This window comes from Rattus norvegicus, chromosome 11 (genome assembly GCF_021556685.1).
Source record: "Rattus norvegicus strain SHRSP/BbbUtx chromosome 11, alternate assembly SHRSP_T2T, whole genome shotgun sequence".
Lineage (NCBI taxonomy): Eukaryota > Metazoa > Chordata > Mammalia > Rodentia > Muridae > Rattus > Rattus norvegicus.
In genome coordinates, this window is record NC_141544.1 from 22,498,270 (window position 1) to 22,517,708 (window position 19,439).

General features: G+C 36.9%; 1 protein-coding gene across 1 annotated transcript in view; it reads left to right on the forward strand.

Annotated features, from left to right (window-relative positions):
* Positions 1 to 19,439, forward strand: part of Gbe1 (1,4-alpha-glucan branching enzyme 1) — a 262,662-nt gene that overhangs the window by 181,023 nt on the left and 62,200 nt on the right. Inside the window, 4 exon segments of the mRNA NM_001100502.1 lie at positions 5,627 to 5,742; positions 9,174 to 9,301; positions 13,428 to 13,526; positions 17,858 to 17,968. Coding sequence (NP_001093972.1) covers positions 5,627 to 5,742; positions 9,174 to 9,301; positions 13,428 to 13,526; positions 17,858 to 17,968 — 454 coding nt within the window.

Here is a 19,439-nt window from a genome sequence, read left to right on the forward strand (position 1 = left end):
GTTGAAAACAATACTGGCCTGAGAAATTCTGCTTTATATTTTTATGGGATCCTAGTCAGCTGGATATATCAACTGAGTTACGAGCTGTCTGATGACATTTTGAGGTAGAAAAAGTTAATTGGATTTTTTCATCATACCATTTGCCAGACACTTTTTATTCTTTGACTCAAGGTAACCATTAAGTTGAGAAGAGTGAGTCCATTTATGTAGCCAGAAAGCACACAACGAAGCATTTATCATTTGGTAAGAGTTTGGAATACATCATGACTCCCCCCACCCCTGCCTATCTATGCCAAAAAGATGGGAAAAATAGAAATTCTCATTACTAAATTTGAAATTCCTAGACACATAGTTTAAGTCATCCTTCATAAATCTTTACTGTCAGTCCTCACATATTCATTTCAACTTGTCCTAATGGTCCACTGAGTAGGCAGAATTTAAATTTCACAAACTAGTCCATTCCTGTGTGCCATTAATGTTTTCACTGTCCATGTGAACACTGAAAAGTTGCATTCAGGACCTCACCTGGATAGTTAAACTCCCTTTGGTTGTTCTTGATATCTCGCAGCTTCAAACTGATATTAAATTATGCTTGCTTTTCCACACAGAGTAGTATCGCTAATTATTTAATACTGATCTAGTCAAAGTTAGGGTCTGGTCTCATACACAGAAGAAAATCACATAATACATAATTGGGATTGTTTTCAGAGAGACACCTGCTGCCAAGACTAGCCCCGGGTTAGTGGCTAGAAATTCAGACTTTAGGAAGGCTTTTACTGTTTCTAGGACTGGTAACAGAATCTGTCTGTATATTCCAACAATGTAGTTATGTTGAAAACCTGCTTTTTTTTATTTATAAAAGTCTAGACTTGATATGTACTGTAATAGTGGGTCCTTACAGATAACCTGCACATATTTGATTATTGATTTAACTTGTATGATGCCATGCAAACCATTTCCCCTCTTGAGTCTGTTTTATATTTTTATGATACAAAACTTTTGGCTATCCATAGGTGTAGTTCTATTCCAAATCTGCTACCGAAATTCTTTTGTCACTCTCTGATCTTAGCAGGTAGTCTTGAGAACTCCTGGATCCGTTCTAATGTTATTTGGGCTCTGAATTGAGATAAATGTATTTATCTAATAAGCAAATGCATTGTCTATATCAAATTGAATGTTTACATGTTAAAGTCAAACATCAAGAAAGCTACATCTTCATCCTGGTACCATGGTAACACTCCATGATCTGACTGTTTCCACATTGAGTCTTACACTCTGTGCATACAAATGTATGGACTTGGGTACTTGCTCTGTAGACTCGTTACTCCCCCTGATTCTCTCTGTGAAGTTCTCTAATTCCATGATTTACTGACTTGAGCTTAATCAATATATTTCAAATTAGTTTCACCAGGCCAGTGAGTTTATAGTCAAGCACATTGTCTCAATGTGTCAGGGTAAGATACTACACACATCTGGACCACAGTATGGGACATTCTTTAAGATTTGCCTTTTTTTTTTATATACGAGTGTCTTTGCACCTCTTTCCTCATGCAACAGTGGCCAGCTATTTGTAAAATTTTAGTCATATAAAACCAATTAGTGTTCGTTTAACTGCTTCGAATAATATAGTGTCAATAATTAACAATCTAGTCTTAATAATCTAATATTAGTAAGATAATCTTGTTGAACATGTTTTATAGAAATTGAACAGTCCTTTGTGTCTGTCTGTCTTTCCTGTGTGTGTGTGTGTGTGTGTGTGTGTGTGTATTCACTAGTATGAAGATTTTACATATGTATGTTCTCATGTACTTTGAAGTTAGAAAAAAAACCCTCAGGTATTCTTCCTTGGCTATCTTCTGTCTTTGTCTTTGTGCCTGGCTATTTCCCTGGCCTGTATCTCCTGATATAGAGAGAATCTAAGGCATAGGAATCTCCTGTGTTTGCCCCATCATCTAAGATATAATCAGTGCAATGAGACTTGTGTATTTTATATTGGCTCTGGTACTGACCCCAGCTCTTCTTGCTTATACCACAAACCCTTTACCAACAAAGCTATCCAGTACTCCCCAGAGACTTGATTTTTTGACTTTTGCTTTCTGCTTTCTGTACTTAACTTTAAATATTTGTTTGAGATTTTTCTTTTGAGCTTATTTTCTGTGTTTATCATTTTGTAAAAGATGAAAAAATTCATTTTAATCAATGATTCTTAAAGTATAATGACATTATTTTGAAGCCAATACAAATTTGATTTATTCTTTTCAGATAGATAATGATTCTTTTGCTTTGGTTTAGTTGTACTTTAGAAACCTAAATAATAAAATTTACCCTTTGAAGATTTCTAATTTGATACCCAGTTGTCATTTGCTTAGTTTTGAATATCACAATACAGAGTTTCTTTTCTTTTCTTTTTTAATCCATGCGAATACAGTGTCTATGCACATTGTCACACCCAGACATAGCTATTCCTTTTCATATGTTAAAGCATTTTATTGTTGTTTTTGGTCAAGAGATGAATGGGGAACTACTGTATAGATAGGAATCAAGGGGACGTTTCTTACTTCTGCCCTTAGTTAAAACCCTGAGCTAGAGAACTGCTTTCTTTTCAGTGATTGAATTCACATCCATTCCCTCTTCTTGCCTCTGAAACACAATATCACATGATCAGGTTTTCATTTTCTTTTATCTTCCTAGATGTTATGATGCATTTATTTGTTATGAATCTATTTTATCTTTGAAATTACCCAGTTCACTATTTTTCCATTATATGAAGTTAATGCCCATTAGTATAAGCCAGTCATGTAAATAAGTAGAAATCTTTAGCATAAGGAATGTGGGGTGATGAAAGCTAAGAAGACCTAGAAGGCATTGACTGTTTTCTGCATAAATTAAACTTTTGTAAAAAAATATAAAGTACTCTGTACCCCACCTCACATAAAGAATAGTGAATGTCAGATAAGCCTAGGGACAGTTGGTATTGTCTTTTTTTTTGGTTTTATATCTGTGTACATCTGTCAGGGTATTTATCATTTAAATAAATATTTGCCCCGAGGTATCTTTTAATAAAGAAATGTGTTTAGTTTCAAACAGAAAATGTGGGCTGGAGACATGTCTCAGTGTCTAAAAATTCTCATTCTACAATTATTAGCACCACCCTGTGGATCCCACATTGCAAGTCTGACACTCTACAACAATCTGGCTCCTTGAGGTCTGAAGTCATTACTAGCCTCTTTGTGGAGGACAAGAGCAACAGACACAGACACAGGCACACTCACATGCACATTCACACACACTTTCTGACACACAGAATTACATATAAATACATCTTTCAACAAAGTAAAAGTAATGACATTATTTTAAACATATATGTGCTTTGAAAACTGCATTTTCAAACTTATTAATATGCAAAACTGTAACCTATTCAAATCTTTTGAAATTTTCATACAGCACTGAACCTTCTTTTCTTTTATTTTTTTTTTTTTTGGTTCTTTTTTTTTCGGAGCTGGGGACCGAACCCAGGGCCTTGCGCTTGCGCTTCCTAGGCAAGCGCTCTACCACTGAGCTAAATCCCCAGCCCCTGAACCTTCTTTTCAAATAGCTATAGACACATATGGGGGAAAAAGGTATCTAGGAAATGTCTCCATGACCCCGTTCTAGCTTTGCTGTAAATCCCAAACCTATAAAAAACCTAACTTATTAAATTAACTTAAAGCATCAAAAAGTAGATCTATATATTCTTATATAAAATAATGTGATCATTACAGAGCTGTACTATCTCTTTGTGTCTGCTAGAGAGAGAGCATAGTCAGTCAGGCGTTTGCTCTGTAAGCAAGAGGACCAGAGTTAATCTCCAGCACCCAAGTAACAATCCAGAATGTGCGGCTGTAATCCTAACCCTAGTGAGGCATAGATTGGAGGGCTCCCTTGGCTGCTTCGCTAAGTATTCTAGGAAATTCCATGTTCAGTGATCTATCTTATTTGTCTTAGTAACTTTTCAATTGCTATAACCAAACAACAGGACCAAGGGAACTTCTAAAAGAAAGTGTTTAATCTGGGGCTCCTTGTTCTAGAGGGGTAGAGTCCATGACCAACATGGCAAAGACTATGGCAGCAGGTGGACAGGCATGCCACTAAGTCAACGCTTAGATCACAAGCAGGCAGCAGACAGAGCTAACTGGGAATGCTGAGTGCGTTTAAAATCACTAAGCCTGCTTCCAGTGAAACCCCTCCTCTGAAGACCACACATCCCAGTCTGTCTCAAGCCTTCTCAGGCCCTGGGGACTAAGCATTCATTGATATGAGACTATGGAAGCCATGCTCACTCAAATCAAAACCTGATCTAAAAACTTACGATGGAAAATCAATTGAGTATTATACATGATGCCCATATGTGAATTCCTCTTGGATTTACACACCAAGCCCACATGTGTATATGTAGTCACAAAATAAATGAACATGGATTAATAAAATATGATTGAAATTTACCTTTATACATATTTAACCTAAGCTTCCTGAACTTCCAGGTTTTCCTTCATGCAACTATCATGGCTTATACTTCTGGGTTTTCCTTTCCAAATATTTTTCAAGTATCCAGTAAGTTTTTAAAGTTCGGGTATTAGCATCAGCATTCATTTTTTCCCAAGGTCAGTTTTCTACCTTTGGGGTTGATTGTGATGGCTTAATCTCTGCTTCTGTCAGATCGTGCTTTACTATGAAGAACGTTTAAAACTACATAAATTTGAGCTGTGTTAAAGACTTGTATATACAATTACAGCTTTGTCATTAAACTAAATGAGGTATTAAAGTCTTAAAACTTCAGTTGTAATAAGATAGAGAACTCAACCATGGCTGAGCATCTGACGAAAATACTAATTGATGTTGCCCTCTCCTTAGTTGTCTGAAATAGATTTGCTTCATGTGGAGTTTTTAATTGAGTAATACAGTTCTTTTTCCTTCCGTTTCGATAGATGTGTAGCTCTTTATTGTATACTTTATTAAAATGTGAATATTTTTATAATTATATTTCATCTTTCCCTTTATAAAAGAGCAGTCTGGTAAATGCAATATTATTTATCATGTGATTAAGTCCTTCTCTTTATCATTTATTTCTTCTTTGTTATTATAGCTGCTTGAAGTTTCAGCCAAGGATTTTGGAAAGGTAGCCATTGAAGTCATTTCTCCAACCTGTAATAAAAAAATTGTTTGAATAGAAAAAGTAACCACCTCTAATTCTTATGGTGTAATTGATGAAAAAAATCTTGATTAAAATTGAGTTATAAGTAACATTTTCTTTTTAGCTGTATCAGCTCTAGCAGCCGTTCTGGTTGCTAAGAGGACACCGCTGAACGGGACCACGCAGGCACATGACTTGTAATTCTTTCCTCTTCCATGTTCTTTTCCTCAGATTTTGAATGATTTTCTAGCTAAAGGGCATTTAACAATCTCTCATTTTACAACGACTTCTATTATCCAAATGGCGTGGCGTTTTCTTGTGTACGCAGTATGTGTTTCTTGACTATCACACTTGGGATACATAACTAAATCTAACGCACCATCTGAACAAGTGATGTGTAACTGAGGAAAACCTGGCTTGCGTTATGCTTAACTATGTTTTTCTCTAACATTTCAGCTGGGAAGTCTTAAGGTTCCTTCTGTCGAACATAAGATGGTGGTTGGAGGAATACTGCTTTGACGGCTTCCGTTTTGACGGTGTCACCTCCATGCTGTATCATCACCATGGCATGGGTAGGTGCCTGCTGCAGGTGTAAAGGATGGGTTTATTTTCCCTTCTTAAATTGTGGGCTGCCTTGTGGTTCTCCGACAGAGACGGCTGTGGCTGTGGCTGGCAGCTTCGGCGTTAGTTGAGTTTATGTGTTATGTGTTTATGTTTATGTGTTATGGGGAGTCATTTTGCTCCCATTTAGTCGGAGGGAAAGCAAACAGATGCCTTTCCATCTTCGTATCTCTCTTAGGAATAAAGGATTAATAATACATGGCTTTAAAAATAAATGTAAAGGAACTGTTTACTGCAGCACATTTGGGATGTATTTAGCATTTATATGAAAATAGATGCAAAAAAGATAAGTGGGGACATTCTGTTCTTTTTACATGGAGAAAGCACACACACCATTCATTTGATTTTAATTAAACTGAAGGACAGATCAGGCCATCATTTTGAATGTTGCACAAAATTAAACTCAGAATCCCAATTCCCCCAAATACATGATCTAGAGACAATTGTTTTTTTTTTTAATATTGTTTTTCTTTGTTTTTGTTTTTAAGACTGGGTCTTGCTAGATATACTGGACTGAACTCAAACTACAAATCTTCTCCCTCAGCCTTTTGCAGAGTGACAAATTTTCAGCTATGGGCTCCCACACCCAGCATTACTGTACACTTTTAAAAATACATTCTGCTCATCTAGGACTGGCCATTGGAATGTTTGTTTAGAGGGGTTTGTTTCCCCAGTAGAACTTCATTGGAGGAAACGAATTTTTTCGTTTTTAAGTCATTACTAACTGGAGATGACTTATAGCTTAAAGATGGATGCCCAACACAGCTCTTTGGCATCTTCAAAAGCTCTTTGTCTTATAATGTATTCTCACAGCATTTTTTAACATTACAGGTTCTTTGTGTGTATGTTATGATTTCGGAGTCTGTGTTTTTATGGATTTCTCTCCGTGTATGTGAATGTGCATCCATGTATGTGAGTTTCTTGTGCTTATCTTTGGCTCTTTCCCTCTTGTTGTTCCTTTGCTCTTCGTCCTATTCTAATTTACTTCGTTTTCTTTTATCTTACAATGATTCCCCTGTTTGTTTTCTAAGCTGTGACAGGAAGGGTGTGGGTCTGGATGGGAGGAGAGGGTAGGAGTGATCCAGAGGAGTTGGGATTGTGGATACCATTATCAGAATAGAGCATATGAAAAAATCCTATTTTTAAGAAAATGAAAATAGTAGAAAGTTTGAGGATCTATACTGCCAAGAAGAAAATAAAGATGAGGAAAAATGTATGGACAATCAGTCTTGACAGGTGTCTTCTGTGGGGGAGAGGGCAGAAACTGGAGACCACTGCTGCTTCCTCTCAGTCATGACACTGCCACAGCTAGTAGGAAAAACTTTTACAACATCACACTCCAGGCTTCCCCTATATCTGCCTCTCATTTTAGAGAGAAACTGTCTTTGAGGAGACAAAGACAAACATGGCGAAAGGCAGAGACCCTTTCAGAGTTTAAAACTGCTTCTACTGAAGGCCGGGAGACCCAGGAGGGCTGAGATATTGAGGAAATGCACTAAAGTGATGGGTTACGTAAAATATGTTCCATGAGTTGGGAACCTCCGACATCATAAGGAAAAGAACTCTGAGTCACTTTATATTTTTTCCTTAAGAATGTTAATGCAAAGCAAGTGGACAGATAGATGCTAAAGAGAAGTGATGAACTCATTAGTGTAAGGATGAATGAAGTATTTAATCTATAAACACAGGGAGAAATTCATCCGGAGATCTAGGAAGAAAAAGGAAGTTGCTTTATGGATAAAAAAAAAAGGGTCTGAATTTATGTTCTTCTGTTGCCCAAAGCAAAGCGATATATTCAGAATTCACAGGTAAACAAAATGAAGCTTATGATTTTGATGGCTGAAGATCGTCAGGGGCAGGGAGCTGGAGAAAATAGGGGTTTTAGCTGAAGGCTGCGAACTCTCAGTCTTAGAGCACATATATTTGAAGAAGCTGTGTAACATCCAGGATGACGGATGTGCTGATCTCTACTATATTTTTGCCATATAATTAATTGAAAGTCAAGGTTTTCAATTCAGGAATTTTTTGAAAAGCACCCCCAGTCCGTGCACTCCTAACTCGCAGGCATATTCTACTAACAGCGCACACAGGATTGATCTGAGCAACACTGCACACCTACATGGGAGTGTGATCTCGGGCCAGGGAGATGGGTCAGCGGATAGAAGCGCTTCCGGTGCAAGTCTGATGGGCCTGTGTTAGCGATGGCGTGGACTTGTCCTCTGCCCCTCTGTTCCCCTTAACGATCCCCCTGAAACAACCACAGTAATAATAAATAGCTTTTTAAAGGTTTTCAGCTGACTTAAGCTGACACACTTTTTGTCCATTTTGTCCTGGAAAGGAAGGAATGATGTTGTCAGTAAGTCGGAAGTTTGACAGAGAATGATTATTAAGGTGTCTATGTTGAAGAGCTTGAGGCATAACCTTTTATAATCGCATGTTAACTTATCCTTAAATGTCACAACCCAGCAGATGGACAGGACAAAACAAGGATCAAAACACAGTGCTTAGGACAATGGAACCAGGAGTGGAGGTGGGGGAGGGAGGAGGGGAGAAAGATGGGTATTAAGTTTTCATTTTATTTAGTACAAAGATAAGAGTAATTGTGAATACATAGCGGATGGTATAATCATGCTAACCTAAATAAAAAGTAGGTCAGAGGAGGCAGTAAGAAGTTTAGGCCTAATTTATTCATCATCACAGCAAATCGGTATTGTACAAATCACAGCCATTTTAACGTAAACAATAATGCTTAGTTTTCGATGTGATTTTCACACTTCCTCTGATTTATCACTGAGGGACCACCTAGAACCTAACATTGGCATTTTATCAAAAAAGTATCTGTAGCTAAATGTGTTCTTTGCTGTGTCTAGAGTGCATTCTGACCAAGCTCCTCGGCTGCTCTCTTACCTCCTCCCCATGCTAGCAGCCTGTCGGTGCGGGCACAGACTTACCGGGAATGAGTCCTCTCTGGATTGCCCACAGCGAGTAGCTGAGTAGTGACTGGTAGGCCCGCTGAGGCCCTCCTCTACCCATGGCTGACTGTTTCAGGGACCACTATTTTTCTGTTTCCTGATAGGGTAGAGACACATTGTAAATCTGATGTATACCGGTCAGGTTCAGTGTCGCCTTACTTACTGCTGTGGAATTTAGTTAGAGTTAAATCACATCTTTAATGTGCTCTTCGCTTTGTTTCTTTCAAACAGAAACTGGTTTGCAGGATTTTCTGATCTCTGGGCATTGAAATCCCGAGTTACTACATTCTTTGTGGTAGCTTCACTGCACTTCCTTAGAGTAATGCCTCCCTGCCTATCTGAGGCATGTTTTCACAGATAAACATTTACATATTTATATAATATATTTTCATTTTTTTCTCGTGTATCAGGTCAAGGTTTTTCAGGCGACTACAGTGAATATTTTGGACTCCAAGTAGATGAAGACGCTCTGGTTTACCTCATGTTGGCAAATCATTTGACGCACACGATGTACCCAGACTCGATAACTATAGCAGAGGTAAGTCTCTATCGCTGTCCTCCTGTCTGACTCCTTTAATACGGGATACTTTGTTAGCATACAGTACTTGAATAGCTAGACTCATGTCATCAGTAATTGCAAAAATGGACTTATGCCCTGACAAGGATCCAACTGGCTTGTAAGGATGACACATTATTTGGAATCCACTGTTTTCCTAGTTAGGGGATAATCCACACTAATTGCTTGTCACTATTCCATTGTTAGAAAGAACATGCCAGTGGTTAGAAAGTAAAATGTCCTGATCAGCGTTCAGGTCCTCCCACCCCGAGACCTTCAGTGGTGAAAAGAATTAAATATTAATGTGCATCTGTCTATTTATTTATTTATTTATTTATTTATTTATTTATTTTCCGGTTTAGTCGTTAGAGATGGCATGGGTCACCACCTGCCCGCGTTTCTGAGCGTTTCCCTTCCCTGTTTATGCTACTGCTCTCAGGCTGCCAAATATTCCCTAGTTCTTTGTGATTACTAAAAGTCCATGATTAACTGTCCCAAAGCTGTGCTGGAACGACATAATTCAGTCTAGGCATAATTGGCGATTCCCTTCTTGGTGATAAATGTGATAAATTAAGAAGTTTGTTAAATGCTTCTGCTAATTTAGATTTAATATTAAAATCCCTCTTGGTTTTCAGAGTCTTCTAAGTAGGAATTACTATTAAAATTGAATTTAGCATGTTGATCATTTTTCTATATAAAGCATAGCTGTGGACGTATATGATAATAATCTGATGTTGAAGAGTCAGGATTAAGGTGTACACTTGTCCTGCTGGCTTCCTATCTGCTGGGATGAGTGTCCTTCTTGTAGCATGGATTTTTTCTAGAGCCCTCTTCCTGTCCATCATTTCTCGGGTCCACAGTATCCAGCCAGTTCATGTAACTCTATTGTTAGACTACAGATAGAAAACTCTTCTATTTCTGTCAGGCCTTTTGCCTTTTAAATGCCATTTGGGAATAGCCTCAGAAGATATTTCTGAGTGACAGAGAATTAATACACAAGTTCAAAACTACAGAACACCCAGAGCTCTTCCCACTGGCTACTTCACTGGCTCCGCTCAGAGCTGATGGTTCTGCTGTGTTCCAAGTCCTTTTCACAGCAGGGCATTTTAAATTTCACCTTACTTCTTAAAAAACAGTATTTTAATTTATCTGTCAAACATCAAAAAATATTATGTCAATTATATTTGTGACAATCCAAATCAGAGATAATATATGTGACAGATTACTACAAACAATTAATGACAGAACAAATCAAAAGTGAATACCTAAGAAAAAGAAGCAATTATTCAGAACATGAAAGGTAAAATTGTTACATTGATCTTTCCACTCACTTCAGGTAAAATAGTTTCATCATCCAGGGAGCTCTTGCCTGATTACCAGTGTTTCTACCAATGAAACTCTCAGACTTTAGCCTACTTTATATTACTTGGTTTTAGATTTTTTTTTAAACAAGATGTGCTTTCAATTTACTCTACTCAAATTGAAAACTGCTTCAATTTCAATACATGACTTTTCTGTCTAATGGGAGGCTCGTCGAAATGTAGAATTGATCTTCATGAACTTTTTTTTTAAAGAAATGTGCAATGTGTAAGTGATGGAGCTTTATATAAATTTACCCGAGTAATATGAATTTATTACTAACAACAAGTATAATAAAAATGTTAAAAGTAAAGGCCCACCATTGTACAGTTATTTTATTAATTAAAATATTTTATATTGGTTAATATCCTGGTCAGAACTGAATAGTACTTTTTAGATCTTTAAAGAATTAGATTTGTATTAATTTAAAACACATACTCTTCTTATATGCTTTATCAGTGAACATGTATCTTTTATAGTGTGAACATATTTAAATGTGAAATTATATATGTATATTATATATTATGTATTTATGAATATATATCATACATATATAATTTCACATTTTAAAAAGTGGGCACTAGCACTTCACTTTCAAAAGAAAACTTGGAATAACTCATGAACTTATCAGATAGTTTTTTAGAATTCTGACTTAGGGATTGTGACAAATCGATGTCCTTGTTTTCCTTACACCTTATTTCTTCAAAAGGTACATCTAATACAAAATTTACAACTGTTTTCTCAAGCAAAGTTAACTTGAATTTAAATCCTAGATGCTAGCAATCTTTCCAGATCATTCTTTACAGGTCATTCGATCAAAGTGTAACTCTTTGCAAAGTATTTTTCTGTAACTCCAGCTTCTAATAAGGAGTTTGATATTTAATGGATTTACAGCCCATTTTTTTAACAGCAAATTGAACTAAACACCCATAATATTTGTAAAACCATCACTCCTGTTTAGCTAAGTATGACTTTTAAAATGTCTACCTTGTTGATCTTTGTTCCTCATGTTTCCCTCTTGAGTTTTAAACAACTACAAAGAAATCCAGTGTTATGGTTGAGCATGCTAGTTCCCCATGGCTGTCTCTCAACATATCACACATGTATTTATATTGGGGTATCCTAATTAAGAGATCCATTAGTTAGGAGCCCAGAGTACTCAATTGTTTCTTTCTCTAAGCTTTTCTGTGAGTAGATTATCAAAACAATAGTATTTTAGCTATCTCAGATTTCAGAGCATGACATCATTTTATAAAATTTGAAGAATTTGAACGATGACACAGCTTATCACAAGCCTAGAGAATACATATTTCAGAGGAGACAAAATATATAGAGTTTAAAGATTTAGGGGACCCTGGTGGGAAGGTGTAAGTCTTTCTCTCTACTGTCTCTGTCAATTGTCATATACGGGCTGGTACCTATTGTCATTTCATGGTAAGTGTAGGTATGTTTATTTATGTCCTCATTTATGCATGTAGATAAGTTTGATAAAGATACATTATCTTGTACCACCAAGCAACTTTAAGCCCCTCACATAGCAAATATTTATTGAGTATCTTTTTTGTGCTATCTGTGAAGCAAGATTCTTAGCTAGCAAAAGCAGCTTCTTCAACTATTGGATCTTACAAAATCCAGTAGGAAAATAGAACACTGGGTAGGAAGGTGTATAGCAAATGCTTAAAGCTTGATGAGATCATTGAATTCGAATCATAATAGCGAATATTATAATCCTATTTTTACTATTGTGTTTTGAACTTTATTATCTTATATAATACAAGCAAAATGAACTCATAGAATGTTGTTTGTTATTGTGCCAACAGTTGTAAATGGAGATGAAGTCCATTTGAAAGCATGCAGTCTAAGGAAGAGGTGGTTAAGAGCTAATGAGCCTGGCCACAGAAATGAACAGATGAAAAGGATTTGTTTGAAATCTAGAATGAGTTAGAATGATAGTATTTGGCCTGGATTTTGCTGTAGTTATCACGAAAGTATCTTCTGGTACAACTGTATCCTTCTATCCAATTTTTCAGCTCAGTTGTCTATTTGATTAATATTTGCTTATCGGTAGTCTAGGGGAATCACGACAGGTGAAAACACTCTGTCAACAGGCTCGATGCCTGAACCATGACTCCACTATTAATAAATCCCTATCTTTCTTGATTCCTTCACCTCTGTGTGCCTTTGCTTCTGTATCTGCTAATGAAAACATCCAGGAGCTGATCTCAGTGACCCTTTCCAGTACAACCCACCGAAGTGAAGCTGCCTTACTTCATTCTATGTTTGCTGTGTTTTCTATTTCTTAAGAAAGTAGAACTCACAAGGATACACACAAACACACACACACACACACACACACACACACACACACATACACACACAGATTTATATCAGATATATTGCATATGAATTTTGTTTTTTGGTAAACCTTGTAGGAAAAAAAATTCATTTCTCTTAAGCCTAAACATTAAACTGTTTTTGAAAAGCCTTTTGCTATTTTCTGTTCTCAGAATGATACTAATGAAAGGAGCAAAAAGCCTTTTAGATGAAAGTGGTACTGGAGTGTAAACATTAGACAGAAGTCTTATTGGGAACTAAGATATGAATTTACCACTATATCTACTTTTATATTTATATTTATTAAAGGACTCAGAAATCTATGTCTCTGTTTCTTATATTCAATTCTTTGCCCTAAGCTTTCCTGACATGACAGTTGTGTGGAGACTGATCATTCTAATGTATTTTATTTCAGGATGTATCAGGGATGCCGGCTCTCTGTTCTCCAACGTCCCAGGGAGGAGGTGGTTTTGATTACAGATTAGCAATGGCCATTCCGGATAAATGGATCCAAGTAAGATTTCTCATCTCCATGTATCATATACAAATTTATTTGTTGTTTGGTTTATTTATGAATCATGATCATTAATTGTAGACATAGGTAAACTATTAGTTCTCCTGAATATGCATGATTTTTGTGGGTTTTTTTTTTTTTAGTAAGATGGTTCTCAAAATTTTGAAGGAATATTCCAAAGCTTTCACATGTCTATTATCCAGGCAAGAGAAATTAATATTAATAAAATATTGAGTAGAATTTTGCTTTATAAGTGTACATCAGTGAAACTGCAATAGTCTGTGCTTAAAAGCACATTGAACTTTATGAAAACACTTATTCCTATCCATAATCCTGTAATGATGTAGAAATTACTTAATCTCTTATACTTACTGTGGAATGTGCTCTTTCACTCACCAGATCTGGGACAACTTATACCTTTATTCAGTAATCTTTACCAAAATGTTAAACAGTAAAATAGAATAAGCTAGATAGCAGCTACATATTGTTCTCAATATACTTTTATTTATTCTAAAAATTGAAACTATTTAGGTTCCCTCCATCCCTCTCTTTATTCCCTCTCTGTGTCTCTCTGTATCAGTCTCTCTCTTTGTTTTTTCTCTGTATGTTTCTGTACCTCTCTGTCTCTGTCTCTGTCTCTGTCTCTGTCTCTGTCTCTCTCTCTCTGTCTCTCTCTCTCTCTCTCTCTCTCTCTCTCTCTCTCTCTCTCTCTCTCTGTGTGTGTGTGTGTGTGTGTATTTATATGAGTTTCCTAAAGGACTAAAGGCATTATATAAACTTAGGTTTGATAAGCACACATTGAAAAACAAATGCCTATAATCATGGTCTGAATAAAATAAGGAGTAAGACATCTCTATGAGCAACTGTAATTTCCCAATGAGCCCTTAAATGCATATGAACTACATCCAAGAGACCACAGTAATATAAATGTTTCGCGATGCTGAAGAACTCGTGGGATCCATGATGGATGTTATTGGCATTATTACTTGCTATCCTTTCTGTTCTAGGCAGGTTATGTAAACCTGAGCTCTAATACTAAGGTCATACCAACTTGGCGCCACTTAATAATTCTTTAAACTATAGCAGGTCTACACACAAGTATTTCACAAAGTGTCTTAGGTTGCATGATTATTGTGGTTTAGGACATTGAAAGATGAGTTAAGTTTGTTACTATACAAAAAATGTTTGTCTTTTCACATTCTTTCCTTTGGCATAAGGTTGTCAGCCCAAACTTCTTAAGCCTTCTAGTCTTTTGTATAGAAATATTTCTTTCCTAAGCGCCAAATCCTACTTTGTAACCTATTATTAAATTCTTCGCCATCCTTTGTCTAGGTTCAAGAATATATCAAAAATATTGATCGGCGTGGAATTATTTCCCAGTCAATCATAGCTCATAGTGCTTATAATCTTGTTACAATGTTGACAGTGTTTTCTTTCTCTAAGTCTTTAAAATTAGTCTACTAAACCTTCTAGAACCTTCTGTACAATAGTGTGTTGTGAAAATAGAAAGAAGAGCATCTAAGGCCTAAGATATGGTCATCTTGAACTCAGGAACCCTCTGAAGGCAAATGACATTTCCTATTTTATGCAGCTACTCAAATGTGCTTCTGCATCACCAAATCTGTGGCCTTAGTTCATAAATCTAGAGAGTTAAGATATCGTTAAATCTTTGAATACAGTGACTTTTCTCTGATTTTATGAGCTGCATTGTTAAAAACCTAATTAGGGCCTGGAGAAAAAGCTAAATCCTTAGGAGTATTTGCTGGTCTACCAGAGGACTGGATACATACAGTTCCGTATACCGAAGGGTGACTCGTGAGTGAATGTCTGCAACTCCAGCCCCAAGAGATCCAACACCCTCTTCTGGCTCCTGCAGACAGTGCATTCATGCAGTCCACAGGCATGTGTTGCCTGCAAAACACCAAACACATAAAAATAGTTTTCATTTCTTTTTAAATAAACAGATGACAGTCATTGTCTGCAAATAGCAGCGACACAGAGGAATATATTAGAGCAGTGGAAAAGTCTTTTCAGAATACATGTGGATTTTACCATCAGCTGATCAAACGATATGAATGAGACAGCACTGCTAGATCGCCTTACATAATGCATACAGATATGTGTGATAAGATGCTCCTTTTGTGTTCTTTAATACTCAGTTATTGAAATATCATAATTTAACCATTTTCTTAAGTATTTATAAGTATTTGGAATACTCATTATATCTGGTTTGATTTGTTCTGATCAGAATTAAATAACCAAAGTTCTCAGATACAGGTGACAGTCCTGTGAAGGCTTGTTTCCCCAGTATAGGAGAACACCAGGGTGGTGAGGTGGGGGAGGGAGTGGGAGCATCTTCACTGAAGTAGGGAGAGGAGGGATGGGAGGGGGGGAAACCGGGAAAGGAGATAACATTTAAAATATAAATACATAAAATATTCAATAAAAAATAAAGGTGACATATGTATTTGCTGGAACTTATTCTCTGCCCATCCTACTAGAAATCCTTTGTGTATTCAGTGTCATTTTTTTGTGATATAAACATAGATTTTACTTACGCTTTTTTTTAATTGAATTTTTTTATTTACATTTCAAATGTTATCCCCTTTCCTGGTTTCCTGACCAGAAACCCCAGTCCCATCCCCCTTCCCCTGCTTCTATGAGGGTGTTCCCCCACCCAGCCACCCACCCCTTTCCTGCCTCCCAACCCTGTTCCCTACAATAGAGGATCGAACTTTGGCAGAACCAAGGGCTTCTCCTCCCATTGATGCCCAACAAGGCCATCCTCTGCTTACTTATGCTTTTTTGTGCCGATAAAGCTATAAATTCATGTTTGATTTGTAATAAGTTCCTCTAAATTTACTAATTTGTACAATGCCATAACGAATGTACCTGCACTGGTCCAGGTCAGCTGTGAAATACGCCCATGCTGTCTCTGTAAACATCCATTTTATTCCAACTGCCAATCGCTCCTTAATCCCTAGCAATGACTACTGTGGTCTCTACTTCTATGTGTATTTTACAGAATGTGGTATACATGGAACGATTTAATTTGTAATTTCCTGCATTAGCACGTTCTCATAACAAAATCCTCTGGAGATTTCACTACATTTTTCTGTTACCCATATTTTCATTAGTTTTCTATTTATATGCCATTTGGGCACAGTTTTGGAAACTGGCTGCATTGCTCAGTTATGATCTCATCCTCAGACTGCATTCATCATAGCACACTCTTCTGAGATACCAAAACACTCAAGATGAGGACAGACACAAAGACACGAATCAGAGACAACGGGAACCGGGCAGCCTTCTTGAAGTTTTGCCTAGAAGCAAGTTTTCTTGATCCTTTGAACAGAGAGTTGGCCTGAGCAGAAAGAATATATTGAATAATAGAGAAAGCACATTTAGAACACAAGCTCAAGCAGCTTCCCTTGAGGAAGCTAGGCAGGGAAATGTTTTGCATGATGTCCATGGAGTTTGGGAAAGATAAAACATCAAGTACGCCGTGGTAGACTCCACTAGGGAGCAATTGATACGAGGGAGAGGGTCAGCAGTGTCATGTACAGGAAGTATGTATCTAAAAAGAGCAATTACTGACCCAAGAGCTGACCGTCTGAGGTCTGCGGTAGGTCAGGGGCATCACAGCAGGGTCAAAGGGCAGAAGCCACACTGAAGAAAGTGAAGTGGAAAGAAAATCAGTGTGCTCTATTAAGATAATAACTATTTTGGGATAATTAGCATTTCCACTCTGGAATAATTGTTTTAATTATCATTGTTTATGAGTGTAATACAATGCTGTTCCTGCTAAGGCATTTTTATTCAAGTCTAAAAATGTAACAAGTGCATCTCTAGTGTGTTAAATTATAGGAAAACCTAGTGTGACATAACAGTAAAGTGGACCAGAACTGACTGCCAATCATGGTTCTGCAGGTATCACAGATAATAAAAAAGTGGTATTGATCGCAAAGTATGATTTAAAACATATGTAAAAAATCCTCATATTTCTTGCACAATACATTCATGGTATATTCTTTCAATACATGGATAATCCTTATAGACTGATATATAGCAAACACAAATGAAACCTTGCATTTATTCATACCTTATGGGTAGATAACTACCTGGCCCAGTTGCCATTTGCTTTACTTCTCTTGGGTGCTTATGTCATTTGAAGATAAAGCTTTACTTTTGGTACAACTACAAGCAAAGATGCCATCACTCTATCTCTATGTCACATGGTTTAGATTAATATGGATGCCTGCGGATTGAGGCTCATGTGTATGGATGGATACCTGTGTTTCTTAGAAGTTGGTTTTCTCTCTTGTATGTAGTTACTTAAGGAATTCAAAGATGAAGACTGGAACATGGGCAATATAGTGTATACGCTCACCAATCGACGCCACCTTGAAAAATGCGTGGCTTATGCAGAGAGCCATGATCAGGTAAATGTCTATGGGTAAAGTCATTATTCTTCCACATCAATATTTATCTCCCTCTTACTCTTTGTATTCTGTTGCATCTCTAACTATCAACAGTTATAGTTATGTAGAGTATTAGAGCATGTTTGTGCATGGCATGCGTATACATACATAAATTCACATTTGGAGAACATCCTAAAATCGCTTTGCAGGTCTATAAATTACACTTCTCAGTTGCAGTACAGCTGGCCACATTAAAGTTGCAAGAATTAACTATTTTTTGTCATAAGAAGAATAGTGGTTTTAATCTATGTGATAGGTTTCTACTTAAACTTATTCTTCTTTCACACCTTTCCTTCAAACACAGAAGTCTCCACCCATCATTGATCACCCAGATGGTACTTGTCTCATTTTAGCCTATCCTCTCTGTTGTAGCATGCGCTATTTTCAAAGAACTGTTGGCTGAGGCTTGCCAATCAAAGGCACCCATGCAGGACCCATGTCCTCCCTTACCCAGCTCTACGCCTTCTATCCCATACTATAGAACTTGTGCCTGTTTCGGAAAGGCCCATTTCTTTCAGTCTTCCACTTGCCTCTCACCTGCTTCACCTGAGAGGGTCCCACTCAAGTATCATGTTCTCTATGAAGCCACAATTCAACATGGAAGACTTACTTGCCTTGTGCTCCATGTTCCAGACAAGCATTAGGGCAAGCAGAAAATATGTTCCCATTCATCTTGTACCCCTACCTTTGAATACTGTCACTGCTCGTACAATTCTCAATAATTATAGGAAGTCAGGGTGGAAGACACCATTTAACAATTTTAGTTTCTTTTATGTTTGCATGGCTGGTTCTTCTATGCAGATCCAGTTGTCTTGGAACTTACTGTGTAGACCAAGCTGGCCTGAAATTCACAGTGCTCTATCTTTCTCTGCCTCCCTAGTAATGGAATTGAAGGCATTTATCACTGTGCCTGGATCAATTTTACCATTTTATCAAAAATATAGAAATTCCATTTTATAGGTTATAAATGGATGCAATAAATATCTTGAAATTTTGGAGAATTCTATATTAAGAAACTTATGGTAATACATGTCTTTGTTATTGTAGTATAATTAGGCATGTTTTCTAAATAATGGCTTCACAGTTTTCTCCTCTTGTTAAGAATGTGCAAATCGACCTTTGACAAAGTTCCTGCCTCACACTCTACCTCTTTCTGTCGCCTGTGCATACACTAAACTTCAACACTGCTGACCTTGCTGAATTTCATGTTTATCCCAATGTCACTTATTTAAGTACTTGTGATATTATGCACCTAAAAATATTTACTGTTTAAAACCTTAAGTAGAAATTTGTTGAAGTGCAAAGTAGGCCCTACCTATACTAAATTTGCAACTTCCAAGTTGGCCATTGCTTTCTTATCAGCTTAAGTTGTAAGTTCTGTGATGGACGTAACAGATTGAATACATACCTGTAAGAGCACAGCCCAGGAAAG